At 53.2% G+C, this 17,747-nt stretch overlaps 1 protein-coding gene across 9 annotated transcripts in view; it reads right to left on the reverse strand.

Moving 5' to 3' along the window:
- Positions 1–17,747, reverse strand: part of PEBP4 (phosphatidylethanolamine binding protein 4) — an 83,946-nt gene that overhangs the window by 62,254 nt on the left and 3,945 nt on the right. For 2 of the 9 annotated variants that reach the window (XM_075074750.1, XM_075074749.1), the window contains exons 1-4: positions 12,827–13,065; positions 8,656–8,731; positions 7,620–7,765; positions 5,959–6,091 (exon numbers count right to left, since the gene is read on the reverse strand). In XM_075074750.1, the coding sequence (XP_074930851.1) occupies positions 5,959–6,091; positions 7,620–7,765; positions 8,656–8,731; positions 12,827–13,005 (534 nt within the window). In that variant the 5' untranslated portion in view covers positions 13,006–13,065. Of the gene's footprint in view, positions 1–5,958; positions 6,092–7,619; positions 7,766–8,655; positions 8,732–10,021; positions 10,410–12,826; positions 13,066–14,485; positions 14,535–16,345; positions 17,384–17,486; positions 17,736–17,747 lie in introns of those variants that run through there. The other 7 variants (XM_075074752.1, XM_075074758.1, XM_075074754.1 and 4 more) reach the window with 7 other exon arrangements.

A 17,747-nucleotide genomic window follows, 5' to 3' on the forward strand; every position in this document is an offset into this window, starting at 1 on the left:
TTGAGCTCTGTGGACAGCCTCACATTGGGTTTCGAATTATAGGCTGAGTGGCTGTTCTCTCCTATTATTGTGCTGTCAATCTTGTATTAGCACATTATAATATGGTACACTGAATGCATCTGTTCTGTATATCACAAGTCCTAATTGTCATTTGTTGAATCACTTTGTCTTATATGATTGTTAAGCAATTATTTCATCCAAAGCAGCTTAAACTTTGATTACTGTATAGTGTTTACAGGGATCAAAGTAAAATCAGCAGCTGCTTCAAACATTTTGCTGTTGAAATAGGCACAAGTGCCTGTCCCGCGCACGCGTGGGTGCCGACACCGAAGCGATGAGGAGAGCAGACTTGATGACCTGTAGGTTCTTGCCATCTCCGAAGCCCATCCTTCTGCCCAAAGGGGAACATTGTTTGTCCAGGGTGGTTAAATGTCCAGCAAACGTGTAGGTAATGAGACAGATGGGAAGTGACAATTCTGCCAAGATTGCTCATGGAAAGAAGCCGTCATTGCGTGTGGCACCCGCTGCCCCATCGGTCCCCTCCGGTGGGGCAAGGGCCTGTCCTGGAATAACACCCCGCACTTCTCCGGTGTTTTCCACCAAGGATGCTCTCCCGGGAAGCGCTCCTGCTCCCCAGGAGGCACGGAAAGTAAAGCAGTGCTTTGCTCAGAGGTGCACGAGGCGGGTCGCGAGCCGAACCAGCTCTGCCATGCAAACCTCCACCGAAGCAGAGGCGCTTGCAGCGTGCCAGACCCTGCGTGGTCCTGCCTGGGAGTGGGTCAGCAGAGGACAAGGGCTGATGTGGCACAGAAGGGCCTGCGGCGCACAGATTTTGTTGTTTTTTTTTTTTTGCTTCAACGCCCCACACTTAAGCCCACAAAGAGGCACTTTGGTAGCTCGCAGGCCTCTCACCAACCCCTCCGCTCAAAAGCTCTGCAAAGCCGGGATGGTCCCAGGCGCCGGGGAGCCGCAGGGCTGGCAGCCCTCTGAAGCTGGGGATGCTGGTATGCCACGGCATGGTCCCAGGGCATGGGAACCCAAACCAGCATCAGCTCCAGCAGGGCAAAAGGGAGGGGTTCATCACCAGGGGCTTGGGCTAATCCCCATAAAATCTGGCTGACAGCATCAGGAAGGAATGTTGGGCCATTGTTTTTTTTTTTTTTAAGCAGCACAGACAGGATTGAGAGAAAAAACACACTGGTGGCTCCTTAACCCCAGACAGTTCCACGAGCCAACGAGGATACACAAACTGTCAGGAATCTTCTGCTTAAAACCATCTTCTTTAATGAGACTTAAATTTAACCTGAGCACCACTCAAAAGCCCCCTCTTTGCCAGCTGCAAATCACTGCCTGACACAACTAGAGCACATCCCAATTAGGAGATTAAGCAGACCTTCTCTGCCTTTTGTTAAAAACTAATGAATTTCCCCATACAAGTAATTTTCCAAATAATGGGCCCCAGACCCCAGAGCACAGAAACCTTTATAACTCAGGGCCCTTCCCAACCCAGCCACCAAGTGTTCACAAAAGGAGGACAGTCAGGGCCAAGGCTGAGACATAAGGAGCAAGTGGGCTTAGCCACGGACTCCAGGCACGACCCAAGCTGTGGGGAGAGGCTCATTCTCCTGCCCTTCACCCCGGGCATGCTGTGATCCCCGGTGCCACGGCAGGGCATCACCACAGCTCTCCAGCCCCAGAGCAGCACCCCAGCGTGCTGGTACAGGTTTAGGCACAGAGAGCACACGGAGCCACTGCTGATGCAACCCGTGAGGGCATCATCCCACGGTGTGCCCGGCTCGGGGGGCTTTTCCAGCTGCCTTTTCAGTTCCAGCTCATTCTGCCATGGAAGTGGTACTACAAAAATGTACAATTCTTGAAAGAGCAGAAAGGTGGTGATCTGTACATCTACAGAAAGAAGTTCTAGCTCATGGATGCCCAAGTTGCCTTCTGAGGCTGGTTTGGACAGAAGAAGGTTCTTGCAAAGACAATTTAAGCTTAAAAAAAAGTTCAGTTTGGGGTAGGAACCCTGTAGGAAAGCACTTCATTTCCGAGACATCTGGCTCCTCGGCCAGAAAGCAAGTCCTACCCCTTCCCCACACCTTAAAGGAACAACAGCACAGCCCAAAGAAACTTCTAAGGAAGTCGTCAAACCCTGCGACGAAAACAAATCTGGAAGAGCAGGTAAAAGGTAGTGCCGTAAACTGCAGCTTGAGAACATCACGGCGGGTAAATTGCTTTTTAACAAGCAGACAAGTTCTATCAATAGCATCTACCGTATGTTTTTATAAAGTGCAGAAATATGTTTTTAAGAGGCCAGTAAATAAAGTTCCTATCGATTTGATCTCAAGTGTAATCTGTTTTTCTGTCTGCCACCAACAGTGGTAATAAAACGGAATCATGTAACATGGCGTTTCGGCTAATGCGACTATACATCACGGCAGGGGCCGCATGCTCGCCGGCGATCTATCATTTTCTATTGGGATTGCTTAGCTGCAGAATTTATAAACTTGCCCCAAATTGATGTAATGTCCAATTTTCTTTTCCAATTTATTTTTGGTTGAGCAAAGCAATATTGAGGCAGGACAAGGAGGGAGCATTTCCCATCTATCCAGATGGTCTCCGCTCTGCTCCTGCTCCCTCCTTGGCCTGCGAAAGGGCCTGGCAGCAGCTCCTCTGCTAGGGGTTTTCAGGAGGATGCTGACACACGCTTTAGTGGCTGCGTTTAGCATTTGCTCCATTTCACATCTGTGCATCAGTACCCAAAGGCTGCACGGGATGCCTGCGGAGCAAGTTACCCGACGCTCCGAGGGGTCTCCCAGCAAGGACCGAGCATCCCCAGCATCACAGGGCTGCATCTCACACCCACCCAGACCCTCTGCAACACCAGGACGGACCCACTGGCTGCTCTGCTCCAGCACAGGGCTGCGGGACAGGTGCTTCCCACGTGCCCCAGCCACGAACACTATATCTGTGCCCAGCAGTTAAAGGGTTTCCAGGGTACCTGAACCATCAGAACCGGCCTCCTGCATCTGGCAATGCATCTTATTCCTTCGCCTGAGCGTGCTGCTCGCAGAGACGGCAGCCTGATGTAACAGCTGCCTTAGTCACACCAAAGTTATCAAAAATGGGTCTTTTGGGATGTAAAAGTAATGTTTGATAAGGCTGGCTGCCAGGCTGCAATGCCCCGGTGTCTGAACTGGATATGCACCAGCATATGTAAACCCTGTAAACACACATAAGATGATGTGTTTAAATCCCCCCATCCAAGCAGCGGCCGATGCCTATCAGAGCTCAGCTTTGCAAGATGCCACCCCTTTTTGAGGTCCTTTACCCACACACACATTGACATCGCCTTCACCGAGGAGCATCAAGGCACATCAAGGCTGTGAGCAGAGACCTTCGGCTCAGGCAGGGTGACACGTGGCCCCCACCAGAGCTGTTACCCCGATCTGGAACAAGGATGGGAAGTGTCCCGTACCCCCCCCTCGGAAGGCCGATAAATATTTCCAGAGATAAAAACAAACACTCCGCATTTGGCTTTTTTGGAGGTTGTTTTTCTTGAAGAGACAAAGTGTTCCACAGAAAGCAGACACTTCCTACACAAGTTTTCATACTCCAACCCTGAGTTTTTCTGCCGCTGATTTTGACGGAAAAAAGCGTAGCCAGTCCTTTACCCGGCCCATTTCTCACCACTCCAGCCACGAGATCACCGAGCCTCGGCAGGGCTGTAGCACCCCGCCACGCCGAGAAGTATCTCGTATAGATGGAGATAACTTTAGCAAAGTGAGGTTTCCCATTCTCACTCGGGAATAGAAAACCCACAAGTTCCCCAACCTTAGAAATCCCATCATGAGCCATAAAAAGCAACCCCGCTGCCTGTGCACACTTTGGCCCTGGCACAGGATGAGGCAATTCTTGTCCCACTCATTTTAGGGCAATTATATTTTGGGGGAAAAAAGGTTATGCCAAAGCATCCTTACAGGTTCAGGTATAAGAAAAAATATATACTCCTGTAGAGAAAACTTGAAGCAATTCAGAGTCAGTTCTCTGCAACCAGTTTAAGGCCATCCAGCCCCTTGCCCAAAATTAAACCCCCATTTGCACCCTGCAAGCGCTGGAAGGCTCCCGGCCGTGCGGAGCTGGGGATGTGTTTCTGGCTAAGGCCAGAGGAGAGAATAAACGCAAACCAAGGGAAGCAGCAGGGCCCGTGTCCTCAGATGCCGCCTCAGCGCAAGATGTGCCGAGTTGTCTTGGAAGGAAGCGGTGCCAAATCTGCCAGCAGAGACGAGCCATCAGCCAGTCCCGATGCCAGCGGGAGCCACCAGCCCTCTGCGGCGGGCTCTCGGGGGACCTGCCCACCCCCAGTGCCACAGCTGACACCCCATCCCAACATAAATGTGCACGAGTGACACATGCAGCCAGCTCCGAAGCCCAGCCCGAGCAGGTTCACTCACCTAACTCTTGTTTTCAGGTTCACAGACATAAAGCCTGCATCCCCCGGCACAGCCAGGCAAGGGTCTGGCTCTGCTTATCCCCCAAATCCTCCCCACAGCCAGCAGCATCATTTACTGGAGCAGCATCCACCTGCATCGCCACAGCCAAGTCCCTTCCCGTCTCCCTGCCGTAGTTTGCTTTCCAGGACAAAAATAAAGAAGAAAAGCAACTGCCTACATCCTTGGGAAACTTCAAACTGCTGGAAAGCGATGCACGAGTGATGGATGGGTTTACATACAGCATCCTCTGCCAGGGAGGAATATTTTTTTTTGGAAGAATCAGACATCTTTAAGGGAAAGTTATACTTCAAACCATGTGATCAACAGGGGGAAGAGACTTTCCAGACTGCGATGAAGCAGCCAGAAAAACTGATTCTTAACACTTCAAGGTAAAGCCAAGACGCACAAGAGCCAAGTTTCTCCCTTATTAGCTACGGCTGAAGCGTCCGCAGCTGCCAGAGTTGGAGCTAATGACGGGGAACCCGCACATGGCAGCTAGCGGGGTGCACCGGGGGTTTGGGGGATGAGGTCTCCTCTGCAAACCGATGCCAGCGCACCCTCTGACCGGCTGTGGGGTCCCCAAGCTGGGCAGGTTACCGGGGGACACTGGGGGGGGGGGGGGGGCAGGGTGCCACCTCAACACCCAGCAGAGACCCACACAACGGCTCACTGCCCCCCCTCCTCCTCCCCTGCCCAGGGCATCCCCCCCGCAGCAGGGGTGCAGCACCCAGGAGGGACCCAGCGGCTCCCAGTGCTCCCAGTTGGGCTTCCCAGGCTCGGGAAGTTCAATGCTGCCACCTGGCGGCGGCGGGAGGGAACAGCAGCCCCGGAGGGGGGAGCTCTGAGCAGGGACGGGGGTCCCCGTGTCCCGCCCCCGGTACCCACCAGCACACCCCAACCCCGCATTACAAATCCTACAGCCCCGGGGGCGGAGAAAATTAATTAACCTGGTTTTTCCGGGCACCAGCGAGGGAGGTAAATACCCAGCCAAAGCACATGTTTGCTTTCAAAAGTTTGCAAGCAATTGCAAAAAAAAAAAAATATCTATGCATGCAAGTTTTGCTACATTACAGCAAAAACTTAAGTTTACCCACAGCTCAGCCTCAAACCAAAACCCTGAAGCAATGGGGAAAACACAGGACAAAGCTTTAAAAGTCACCCTGATTTCAGGCACAAGTTTAACAGGCACAACCCAAGCGGCCGACGGCACTTTGGCCACAGGACGGTGGTGCAGAGGCACAAGGTGAACCGTGCCCGGGCCATCCCCAGCACCCAAAGCACAGGCACTGGGTGTCCCCACCTCACCCAGCTCCAGGGTGCCACGGCCAAGCTCAAAGTACGAACGTGCATGTGTTTAAGCAATCCTTTCCCAGCAAATGCCTCCCCTGTGATCTGGCTACACCTTATAATTAACACGGAGGAGCACGGAGCAAGGGCAGCTGCCTGCGAGCGACTCGGGACTTACCTTCTCAGCCCAGGGGTAGCGAACACGGGGGCTGCCCCACTCCCTGCTGATCCGCTGTCGGTACCGGTGGCACTTGGGGATGTACGTGCAGCCCACGTCGCCCAGCTCTGGGTAGATAATTTCTAAGTCTCCTCTGGGGAGAAAAGAAGGAGAGAAGAACATGTAGGGCAAGACCCCACCCATGCAGGGGATGGGAATTAGTGACATTTCCCAGCCAGCCTTGAGCTACGGTTGCAACGGTGGGTGGGAGATGCAGGATCCAACCTGCTGTCACCAAAGGTGCTGGGCACCTTGTGCACCGGGATAAGCACCCTGCCATGCCATAACATAACCATGGGGTCTGCTCCCTCTCCCACGCAACAGCAAGACTTTAAACATTCATTATGGCTCAGCACACCTTAGATTATGGAAACTACTGGGAACAGCCTTTAAAATCATAGCCCATATGGGTTAATCTAAGGCTTGAAGATGGAGAGCAGGACAGCAAAGCTACCCTCGCTCCCCCTTGGCCTCAGACAAGCCATTTGAACTCTGAGCTCCCTTCTCCTGCTTGCAATACAAAAGCAGGGACAAGCCTCCTCTGTATTTTAGGTACTGATAATGCAATAACAGGCCAGACATCTCCAACTTCTGCACGAAGTGCTTTCCCCTTCTGCGGTATCTAACCAAAAGGGGCCGCTGGAGCAAGCTGTCAGGTCACCGCAGCACGCAGATAGCGAGTCTCAAGGCCACCCTGAAGATTAGCCGGTACCAACATGACCCTTGCGAGGGGAGGCCCTTAAATCCTGCAGCCCGAGAGGCTGCTGAGCAAACACCACAACGGCACGGGGCTGGCACAAAGGAGGCTGAGAGTTCAAAGCAAAGTGCTTTTACTCAAGGTTTGTGGGAGGAAGCTGGGCCTGAGTGAAGTCTCTGCTTGCCTTAATCTAGAAGCTTAAGTTGCTCGTATTTAGAGAGCATTTGGGTTAACTGAAAAGTGGCAGAAAGGATGTTTCTGATGCAGGAGCTCCCAGTAATGTGGGATATTAAGAAGCCCCCAAAGGCAAGGGGCGCATGTGTGCCACTGCTTGCCCAGCCCTGCCCCCTATCTACAGCAACCCACAGGCAACAAGAATTTAAGCCGAGGACATTTGATACCAAAACTCTCGATAAAGGGGTGCATTCAGTTGCTTTTCAGCTAACTGCCTGTCTGCAGCTCCAGAAGATGCTCCCCAGGCTTCCTCCTCTTCCCCATGCCCACACCTCATGCATTAACATCTCTACAGGACAGGCTTTGAGGTCTGGGGGATGACCTGTTCTAGCACATTCCTTCCCCAGAAGTAGCCTCCTCCCTCTGAAGCTTTCCGCAGAAAAAAAACTTTGTCATCTCTGATGCTGTAAGTTGCTTTAAAAGCCTCTAGAAAACAGACCAAGGAACAACTCGAGGTGACCAGAGACACTAAGATCTCAGCTTGCATAAAAACAAGAGCTGCACAGTGCAGCTGGCACTGCTCTGCTTCGCTCTGGCCCAGATTCCTGGCAAAAGGAAGAAAGCAACCAATATTTATAGCCCTGGCAAAGGGGATACTGGAATTAACTGTCCCAGGAGGTGACACGCAAGGGCGGCACACGACTGGATGCCCAGGGCTGGTGCAGTTTCGAGACACCAGGGAGTCACTCACCTGCAGAACTCGCTGTCCACGCTGCTGAGCATCTGGAAGAAGCAGGTCTGCGAAGGCTCATCCGGCCAGGGGTGCTGCTCCCCCGAGGACGCAGTGCCAAGCAGGCTGGCAGCCAGCAACACAGCACCCAGCAGCTTCATCCTGCCCTGTGGGGAGCGAGAGCCAGAGAGGGTCAGTCCCACAGGCAGAGCTGTGACCCAGCACTGCCACAGCATCCCCACCCACCGTGCTCTGGCTCAGCCCCACCAGAAGTCAGCTCCAGGGAAAGCACACCCATCCTTACACATCTTTCCCCCCCCCACTTCCACATTGTTAATCCCAATTATGCCAGAAATTAACTGTGTTTCCTGCTGCTGCCCCGTGCCAGGAGACACCGAGCGCCCAGCAGGCTTGCAGCAAGGCCCCACGTCTTAGAGGACCCATTTCTGCCCACCCACAAGGCAGGCACATTGCCACCCTCCCGCACAGCACCAGAGATGTGCACGTATGGCCTCACAAGCTGGGCAGATCGGCACAGCTACGATCACCTCCGCGGCGACCACCGCGACACCGCGCTCCAAGCCCAGGCAGCACCGGAGGGGACAGAGTCCCTGCCTCTGGGTGCTGGCCCTGCTGCTCTCCCCAGGACTCTAACACGATGGAAAAGATGAAAAATTGGTATCAAGCTTGGTCATGGTCTAACCAAGACCATCACCAATGGATGCACAACCAGCTGTGACACACTGACCAACACATCCCTGACCCCAGGCACAGCATCTGCAGGGGAACAGCAACAAGGGTTCGCCTCGAACCCAGGCACCCCCCTCCAGAGCCCGGGCAGAGCTTTTCCCACACAAGGACAGCCACGGCCACCCGTTTTTAAGTCTGTACAGAGCACAAGCCAAGCCTCAAGGATGAGGGGAGCCGGGGTATGAGGTTTATATACCCAACACCCCTGCCAAGCCCAATGCCAGCCCTTGCCTCCCCAAGCAGCGCCGAGGTGCCTGATGGACCCAGGGGCCAGGGCCACCACGGCTGGCCCTGCCAAGGCACTTACCCACCACGTCCTGGGAATGGGTGAGCAGCTCCGAGGGAGAGCCTGGATGTTTGAGGTTGCCACGGAGATGGTTTCCCTGGAAGGGAAGAAGGGACTGGGAATGAAACACAGCCCAGGGAAGGGGCAGCCCATCCCCTAAAGGGGCACAAAAACAGGCAATGGGTTTTCATCCCATCCATCCCACAGCAACCTTTTTCAACTGACCCATCAGCTTTGGGTCCTCACCTGGCTCCAACCCCCCCACTGCACTGACAGCTTCCCAGATAATTAGAAAGGATGCGACCCAAACATTTATTTGCACTAGCCTGTCTTCTCCGTTGCCTAATCCGTTCTGGATGAGGCATATGCAAAAAAAAAAACCCACTGTCAGTTGGGAATAGGTATTACAACACATACTGTATCATTATATAATGAAGTACCGGCACGCAGAGTGAACACGAGTAAGTACTAGCGCCACTGTCATTACAGAGAGAAAAAGGCATCAGGCTTAACTAATTAGAAACATTAATGTATTGGGAATGATCTGGAGGTTTAGGGGGTAATGTCTCCGGTTCCCACGCTACAAGATGGGCAAACCCCATAATTAGAGCCCTGATCCTGCAAACAGGCTCACGTGAGTAACGCTTTTCCCATCGGAGTCAGGAGCACTGGTTTGCATGAGTCAGGATCACCAAAATGGGGCTTACATCCTCGCACGCTATCACGAGCCCAGGGTGGTTGATAACCCAGGGTCCCAGGGGAGCCACGCAGGGGCATCGCAGACCTAGGCAAGGCATGCCCAAGGACTGTTCATCATTACAGCTGCCCAGAGAACCTCTGCCATGGGAAGGTGGATTTCTTAGGAAAGCAGGACTTCCCTTGGAAAGCTGAGCTCAGCTGACAGCTTGGCAAGAGGGTGACAGGCAAAGAGGCAGCAGCTTTGACCAGGACAGACACACAGACACCAGGAGAGCTGTAGACATGGACAAGTGACTCTTCCTGCCAAAGTGACTTTCACCATGGTAAACCCATCCATTTTTGCTGTTTATTTAAGCATGAAAACAGCAAAGCTGGCACAAGGCTCACACTGCTGTGGCCCTGGCAGGGCAGATGCCCAGGTCTGTCCCAGGGTAGCAGAGGAGCATCAGTACTTTGCAGCAACCAGCTCCAGTTGGTTCCTGCAGTAACTTTGCAGAGGTTACCCAAATAACAGCAAAAGCCAGAGACAGGATTAAGTCTGAACATGCCAAACAGGGGGATCTTACTTTATTCTAAGCCTAGAGGCAGAGAGAAGCCCTTCACACAGAGGCAATATCAGCCACTTCCATCTGGAGACCTCCCAAGAGATTTGTCTCAAAATGGGATCAGCACAAAAGGGTTTACCAACAGACAATGTGCAGAGGGATCCCCCAGCGATGCTCTGGAAGAAAATCCCATGGGAGCAACAGTCTCTCTTGCAGCATCCAGTATAAGACAAACTATGGCTTTCTCTCTAAAAGCTACCTGCAGAAGTATTAAAGATCCTTTTTTTCCTGCTCAGGAGACAGAGTTGCAAAGGAAGCAGGAAGCCTGTGCAGCAAACCCACATCACCAGGGTGTAAAACATAGGAAAGCCATGCTGCCAGAACCAGACAGCAGCTCCTGCGCTATGCTCCTGCAAGGCCAAACAGGCTCTTGAGGGGCACAAAGCCACCAGATGACTTGCTTTTTAGAGCCATGCACAGGACAGGGTGACTCAAGAGCCAGCAGCAGTGCTGGCTTTGCCGCCAGGCCGTGGCACACCTACCCTGACACAACCCTGCCTGCACAAATACTCCAGGCCTGGAAACCCACACTGGGGATGGGTGAGTTCTACCAGCATCTCCTCCAGCCTGCCTGCACCTGGAGCTCTCACAGCTGCTGAGAACTGATAAACCACATGCCTGAGAGGCCACACAGAGCAGCCTCCCCTCCAGAGAAGGATCCTCCCATGGGAAAAACACATCTAGCAGCGTCAGGCCAGGTGCTGAGCACAGGCCAGCCTCCTCTCCCAGCAACCCAGGTGTGTTTGCATGTTGTCTCTCCTGACAAAGCAGTGCAGGACTGGAAGAATCTTGTCCTTCCCGCTGCTGGGAAGCCACTGGTGTGGTGCTGCGGCTATGCAGATCAGAGCTGGGGAAGATGTTTTCATCCAGGATTTCCCGCACACTCAAGAATAAGATACTGCCCTCCACTTACAAGCAGATGCTTCCCACATTTTTGTTTTGCAGAGCCATTATTGAAAACATGACAGTAAAACCCCTCCTGCTTATCAGTTTTATCTTTTCTGTGCAGACCAGCACAGGTCTGCCTTTCTAGGCAGCAAGCATGACCCAAGGGGTTTAACCACGCTGAGACCATGTACAGCATTTCTGCACATGTAATCCCTCAGCTTGCCCTGGCCCCTCTCTCTCTCCCTTTCCTCCAAATCCCAGCAGAAGGAGAGGGAAGAATTACTTTTAAGCCACTGTTAAATTGAAGGATGGCTTGGAACAGCCCTGGCACAGAGCCATGCAAGCTGCACTTGCCACCTTTCCCCATGCCCTATCCTCACACAGCCCTGGGTCACAGGACCAGGAGGTTCCTGACTTCCAGCAAGAACCAGTATTTGGGAAGAAAAATAAAAGCTTTCAAAGGTACCAAGTCCAACCGGTGGCTTTTGGAGAGATTCCTTTGGTTAATCAGATGAGAGAATCAATGATGTGAAGCCCAAGGAAGCAAAGTGCTGCCTACACATGCTGCAGTCCCACTATCACTTCGGTCCATTGGGAGGAGATACAAATGCAATATATATTTCCAGCAAACCAAGCCAGGTCCAAAAGCTACTAAAAAGCCTTTCACAGTTGGCAAAGCTAAGACACAGCTAAGGAAATCCTTGTTCTCTATTACTATTAGAGATTAAAAGTGTCTTAATAGAAAAGGAAACTACCTTAAGGGGGGGAAGGAAGGGAGAAGCCTGCGGCTTGCTTTAACAGCAGCAACAAAGCACATGTGAAAACCAAAGCACCTGTGTTGGGAGCCAAGTTACACACATCAGCAGATCCATGGGGCCACAAAACAGGTGCTTGCGGTGGAAAGGAGAGGGTGGCTGGTTGCAGAGGAGGCAGCAGCCCATCTTGGGTGCTGCTGAGCCTCCAGCACATCACACCTTCACAGCCCACTTCTTGACACTCTCCCATAGCCCCATAAGCTGCTACCGAGGTCCCGAAGTATTTGCCATGAGAGCATCAGGACACAGCTCAACCAAAAAATCACAGTAATTCAAGGAACCCCCTGGACATCAGCTGACTCTCACAGGTTCTCAACACTTCCACATGCAGGCAAAACCTCCAGCTCTGGCACAGTTTGTTTACTTAATGCTGGGCTTTAATGCAAAACAAGTGTGTCCAGGTCTGAATTTCCCCATAAATGTTCATAAGAGACATTTTATTCTGACATGGGCCAAAAACATCATTTGCAAGCTTTGGAATTTCCCACCCGAGCAGCTGGCTTCCTGTCGATGTGACTTTAAGATTAACCAGTGCCATTTATAATCCACTTGAGCATTTCTTCTGACTTCACCCAGCACTAACTCCTCACACCATAAAAAACTACTTTATGTCATGGAATCTAAGTTTACCTCCAGAACATTTCATTAATCAACCTCAGCTCTCCCCAGACTTTAATTGCCTGGGGGGCAGAGCAGGGAGGCATTGCTGGGCTTGAGTTTCCCCAGCCCCATGACACAGGAAACCTGGGATTGTGGGTTTTATTTTTTCCCCTCCCAGTTTGTTTTAGGCTGCAGCAAAGTCATAGTTCACCATTGAAGTCCATTAGAAATTTTATCCCTTTCTTGCCACGTAGCCAAGACAGTTGTTTTGTTTTAATCCTAATGAAAACAAGGATTTATTTTACATCACACGAGCAAAGGCATTTCTGGGCCATAAATCTGCTCCTGGCACTCCCACCCGAGACCCCAGCATTAATGCAGCCCCAGCGGCTGCAGAAAAAGCTCAGCTCTTCCTTCAAGGTCCAGCATTTTCTGCTGATTTGGGCTCCTCCCTGCCTCAGTTTCCCCATGGGAGGGGTGTCACAGAGGGTCCTGCCAGCAAAGCACCTGAGAAACTCCCACAGAAACCAAATCCTGCAGTCTGAACAACAGCTGAAAAAAAGTATTTCTGCTGTCGATACCCACCAGCGAGACTGTAGGAAGCAAAGGACTTGGCAGAGCCTCGGCAGCCAGGGAAATTCCCTCAATCTTTGTCTTGCAGGAAGCCCATTTTTCAGATTTATTTTTTTTCCATAGCAATCAGCAAAGAAAACAGAAAACCACATCCTCTCTCCCCATTCATAACATGGTGCACCTCCAGCCATGCCCTGGCCACACTGTGCCTCTTATCTCACCTCTTCATAGGCCTCTTTGCACAGCTAAGAGTTTCATTCCTGGCTTCAAATGAATGACCACAAGGTCATCCTCACCTTGCCCCAGCCAACCCGCAGGGTAAGAGCTTTCTGAATTAAAAAAAGCCACTCGTCCCATAACACACCATTAATTTGCATCTGCACTGATGTGTGGGGCCAGCTCTCCTCTGGGAGAATATTAAGGTTGTGGGAAGAGTTAAGTGGATTTAGGGGACATGGCAGCTTTATTCAGCTCAGGTGGTCTCCTGGGTCTGTCTAGTGCCAAACAAGGATCAGGAGTTAAAGACCCAGGCTGTTAGTGCAGAAGACAAAGGCTCCCTCCGCTAACTGCCCAGCAGCAGCCCCAGCCCTCGCATGTGTTACTGGAATAAGGTGAATCCGAGCTGTTGAAGGGACCAGGATTATATCACTAGCTAGCTCATACGAGTGCAGGAGTTCAATAGTCAAGCCTGTATTTCTGGGTCTCCACAGCATTAAGTTGCTGGGGCAAAACCCAGAGCAACATGGTTGTGTTCACCCCTCAAAGCCCCCCAAGCAGACCGCTATGAGCCTGCAGACTGAAACAGCAGAGCTTGGCGTTTCGCAAAGCACCGGGTGCAGATCTGTGGTGTAGCCTGAGAGATTAACAGAGAAGGATTTTTAGCTTTTCTCTTTTTACCTGCCAAAGCTCCAGGCCTGAACTCTCACCCCTGCCTGCCCCATTTCCTAGCAGGCAGCTGTGTCCAGTCAAGCTGGATTAAGCACTGCCCCTGTCAACACCAGCAGTAGAGAAAGTCCTGAGTGACCGAGGGGGAAGGGTCAGAGCCCTAAAAGGGGTTTGGACCTGCAGCATCCACCTCCTCCTCCTGCACCCACTGAGCAGGAATCTCCATGGGATCAGGGAGGGGATGCACGATGCTTTTTGCCCTTTGAAGTTGCTAGCACCTTGCAGGCTCCTGCACTTACATCCCAACAGGAGAAGATGCAGTGCAGCACAAGCAGAGCACCAGAGCAAACCCAGGGCTGTTGTGAGCCCCCAAAGTCTTCCCTGGCAGCCAAGAGGACCCCAAGCACCAGCCCTTCTCCCTCTCCCTTAGCTGAGCATTGCAGGAGCACTCAGAAGAGGATAAATATTGAATATTTGCTGGGCATAAGCATATAGCTAGGTGCAGTCCCCTGAGGCTGGCAGCAGCCCCCTGAGCCACCCCTGCACTGCAGCACATGGGGATCACCCCTTCTCCTGCCAGCCCAGTCCCTTCCCAAACGTCAGCCCCAGCAGCACCACAAGCAGGAACACATTCCAGCCCCTGCAGCTCCTACCACCACCCTGAGCCCAAGCACCCGCCTCGGCACGCCTGCACAGTGCACAACACACTGCAGCATCATGATGTTGCGTGGCTCAGGGATGGGGCCACACACCTCCGCACCCCATCCAAACCATGTGGGTGCTCACCCCATCCATTAACTCCTCTCCTGGAGCAGCGCCTGGCACCCAGGAGCCAGCTGGCATGTTTTGGGGAGGGTCACCGGGCAGCTGCGGTATGCACAGCAGCTTCGGGAGCAGAGCCTGGGGGAGGTGACCTTGGCAGCAGGCATCGCTGGGAGCCAGCTGGTTGCACGCTCGCAGGCTGGATGCGCAGCGTTGCACAACCACACCTGCCAGAGCCCACCCTGCCACGGCAGGCGCCTTGTGACTGCTCCTGCCGGAGCTGCAGCTCTTTCCGGGGAAGGTCTTCTATTTTGGGAAGAATGTTTTCATTTGGCCTATATTAAGCGCATACATTTCGCAGTCACAAGGCAGGCGCAGAGCTGTGCAGGAGCCTCCTTTCCTCCAGCGCCAGCAACTCTGCAGCTTGGCAGACCTCAGATCCCAGAGGTGCTGGCACACATGCAGCCGAGCCTGTTGCTCACCAGAGCACTGCCTCATGCAATTAGCTCCCATTTGCACCCCTCCATTCACACACTCACCGAGAGGCTGCTGCAACCCACCGGGGAGCTGCTCAGCTCCTCTCTAAATCTCAGGCTTAAGCTCCAGCATTTAGGACCCCCCGCCCCGCTCCTGGAGACGGGGGAAGCCACTAAGCATTGCTGCAAACAGTGACACTCAACAGCAGCACAAAGCATTGAGAAACCCTCAGGTGTGGCCTCTGCTCAGCCTACCACCCGTGCTCCCCAAGGATGCTGCGTGGGCAGGGTATGGCACAGGGGCTGGGTTATGGAGGGGTCACCCAGGCACTTTCACCTTTCTCGCCTCTTCCCCCCACCCCCTTCTCCTGGGGATTGCACCCTGGCAAGAAGGTGCGTCTCAGCCCCGTGCCTCGTGGATGCCCTAATTGTGATTACAGCCCTTTAGGGATGACAGTAAAAAAATAAACACCCATTCCTGGCCCTTGACATCTCACCAGCAGAGCTCGGTGATGCTCCTGAGAAAGCCCTGGGGCAGCAGGTTAATGAGGAGCTGGGGATGAGGAAGAAGCATCCTCTGCTCTGACTCAGGTCAGGCTAAGCCGGGACCCACGAGTTACCCCATCGAGGTACAGTGGGCTGGCCAGGACCTGGCTGCTTCACCCACCCGCTGCCCACCCTGCTGCCCTCCCCAGCCAGCCAGGCACAGGGACCTGCGTGGAATTTAGGCCGACTGAGCCGGGATGTCTATAAATAGCACCATTTCAGATTCAACCTGCATGTGGCTCTTCCCTTCAGTCCCTGGTTTTATTTTCTCTCTTTCAGTGGCTCTCTGCAGCCCGAGATGAAGGGGAGCACAGGCTGGACCCTTTGATAAGTCACACAGACAAAACAAGGAGACAGACTAGTTAAATTCATCTAAATTCCCAATGTCACTGCACTTTTACCAGACTAACCTTTGCATCAATAGACTACCAATTTACATTAAACTGGCTTAACTCTTCCTTAAATGGGTTTAACTGGTTTGCCACAGGGGGCTTGTACAGGTTTAATGAGCTCAGCTACGGTACTTTCCCAGGAAGCCTGAGCCCCCAGCATGGCTCCATGCAGAGGGTGGCCCCAGCCCCCCTCCCAAGCTGGTTTGGGGGCTGGAAGGAGGCAAGGGTACTTCCCATGGGTCCCCACGGTTGGGGGAAACCCCACAGCATTCACTCCCAGACCCTTGGCACCCTGGTTGTGAAGGGAACCCCAAGGTGACCCCTATTTACTGCTCCCCCCACGCTGGCAGGGCTAACAGAGCCCCTGCCCTTATACCCCAGCAAATCAACTGCTGCAAAACAGGAGGGAAACAACCTGACACCCACCCCACACACAGCATGCCAGCAGCCCCCACACCTTTTCCACCTACCCCTCTTTACACCACCAGTATCCCCAGTCCCACAGCAGCAGAGGAACCAGCAGCGGAGGGGAGCCTGTGCCCAGCCAGGTCTGGCAGAGTCCCAGCCCCACCAGCAGCTCCTTGGCAGGGCTGAGCCCTGGAGCTGGCTCGGGGGCTGAGCAGGGGGCAGCTTGCAAGGCAAGGGCTGGCAGCCCCCCCCCACAGGGCGACCCTCACAGCAGGGACACAAGCTAACACTGCAGTTTGCAGAGCTCAGGGCCATTTGCAGGATGCTCAGAGTTGCACAAAGCAAGCAGCTGCAAACCAGGCATTGCTCTGGGCAGGGAACAACTTCCTTGCTCTGTGACCAAGTAAAACGGGCTTTTTTTAGTACCTGCCACAAAATTAAGCATAAAACCCCCCCAGCTTCCCTTTCTAGCTTAGCTCAGCTTGGGCCAGAGCAAATGGCTCTGTCTCTCATGAGAACATACTGCACGTGTGAGTAAGCCCTGGGTGCCAGCCACACACAGCAGCAGAGGCACCCAAGGCACAAGAGCATCTCAATTAGAAGGTGAGGCAAGATCTGCACCAGCAAAAAAAAAAAAATACCACTCACATGCTGAGCAGCACGTTCCTGCCTGTTATCAGCTAAATCAGTACCTACAGACAGCACGCTCCAAACCCTCCAAGAAGAACAGCCTGAGTAGAACTAGTTCAGTCCTAGGGGCTCCTCCTGCCTCTTTTTAAGCCCAAGAGACACCTGCTGCCCATCAGCCCATTAACTTCCTCCTTTCCCATTGACTCACCAGCTGGTCCCACTTAGTCACCCCTTCAAACCACCTCTCCTTTCCGTGGCCCGTGGCCATGTCCCCGGTCCCTTGGTTCCCATTGACTCACGGCTGCTCATCCGAAGCTCGCCCTCCCCTTTCCATTCCCACGCTGGTCACTTCTGGTCACCCTGAGTCCCCCCTGCCCCAGTGTCTGCCTTCCTCCTCACCAGCACCATGCCAGCAGCATCCTTGATGAGCTGCAAGCAGCATCCCAGTGAGGGACCCGCAGCTCGTGGCTCCCCAAAGCACCCTCAAACCTGTGCAGAAGTGCCGTTGCCAAGCTCCAAGGCTGCAGTGAGCGTTTGCTTTTTGGGGGGCAAAGGATTCCCCCCATTTCTCACCCTGGCTGGCACCTTCTGCTCTGTTTTATTCCACGGACCGTGGGAGAAACAGCGATTCGCACAATTTAGGTGTAATCAATGGCTCTACCGTATTCCTTCACATTTCCCATCCATCCCTCCATCCCGGTTCATTTTCTCCAGCTGCGATATGGGAAGCACTTAGGAAAGACTTCGGAAGCGTAGGGAAACAGGATTTTTGGGAGCGGGGAGGCGTGGGCCCCCTGCGCGTGCAGCGCCGCCTGCGCGCCCGGAGCCAGGCTG

The sequence above is a fragment of the Phalacrocorax aristotelis genome, chromosome 24, assembly GCF_949628215.1.
Source record: "Phalacrocorax aristotelis chromosome 24, bGulAri2.1, whole genome shotgun sequence".
Classification (NCBI taxonomy): Eukaryota; Metazoa; Chordata; class Aves; order Suliformes; family Phalacrocoracidae; genus Phalacrocorax; species Phalacrocorax aristotelis.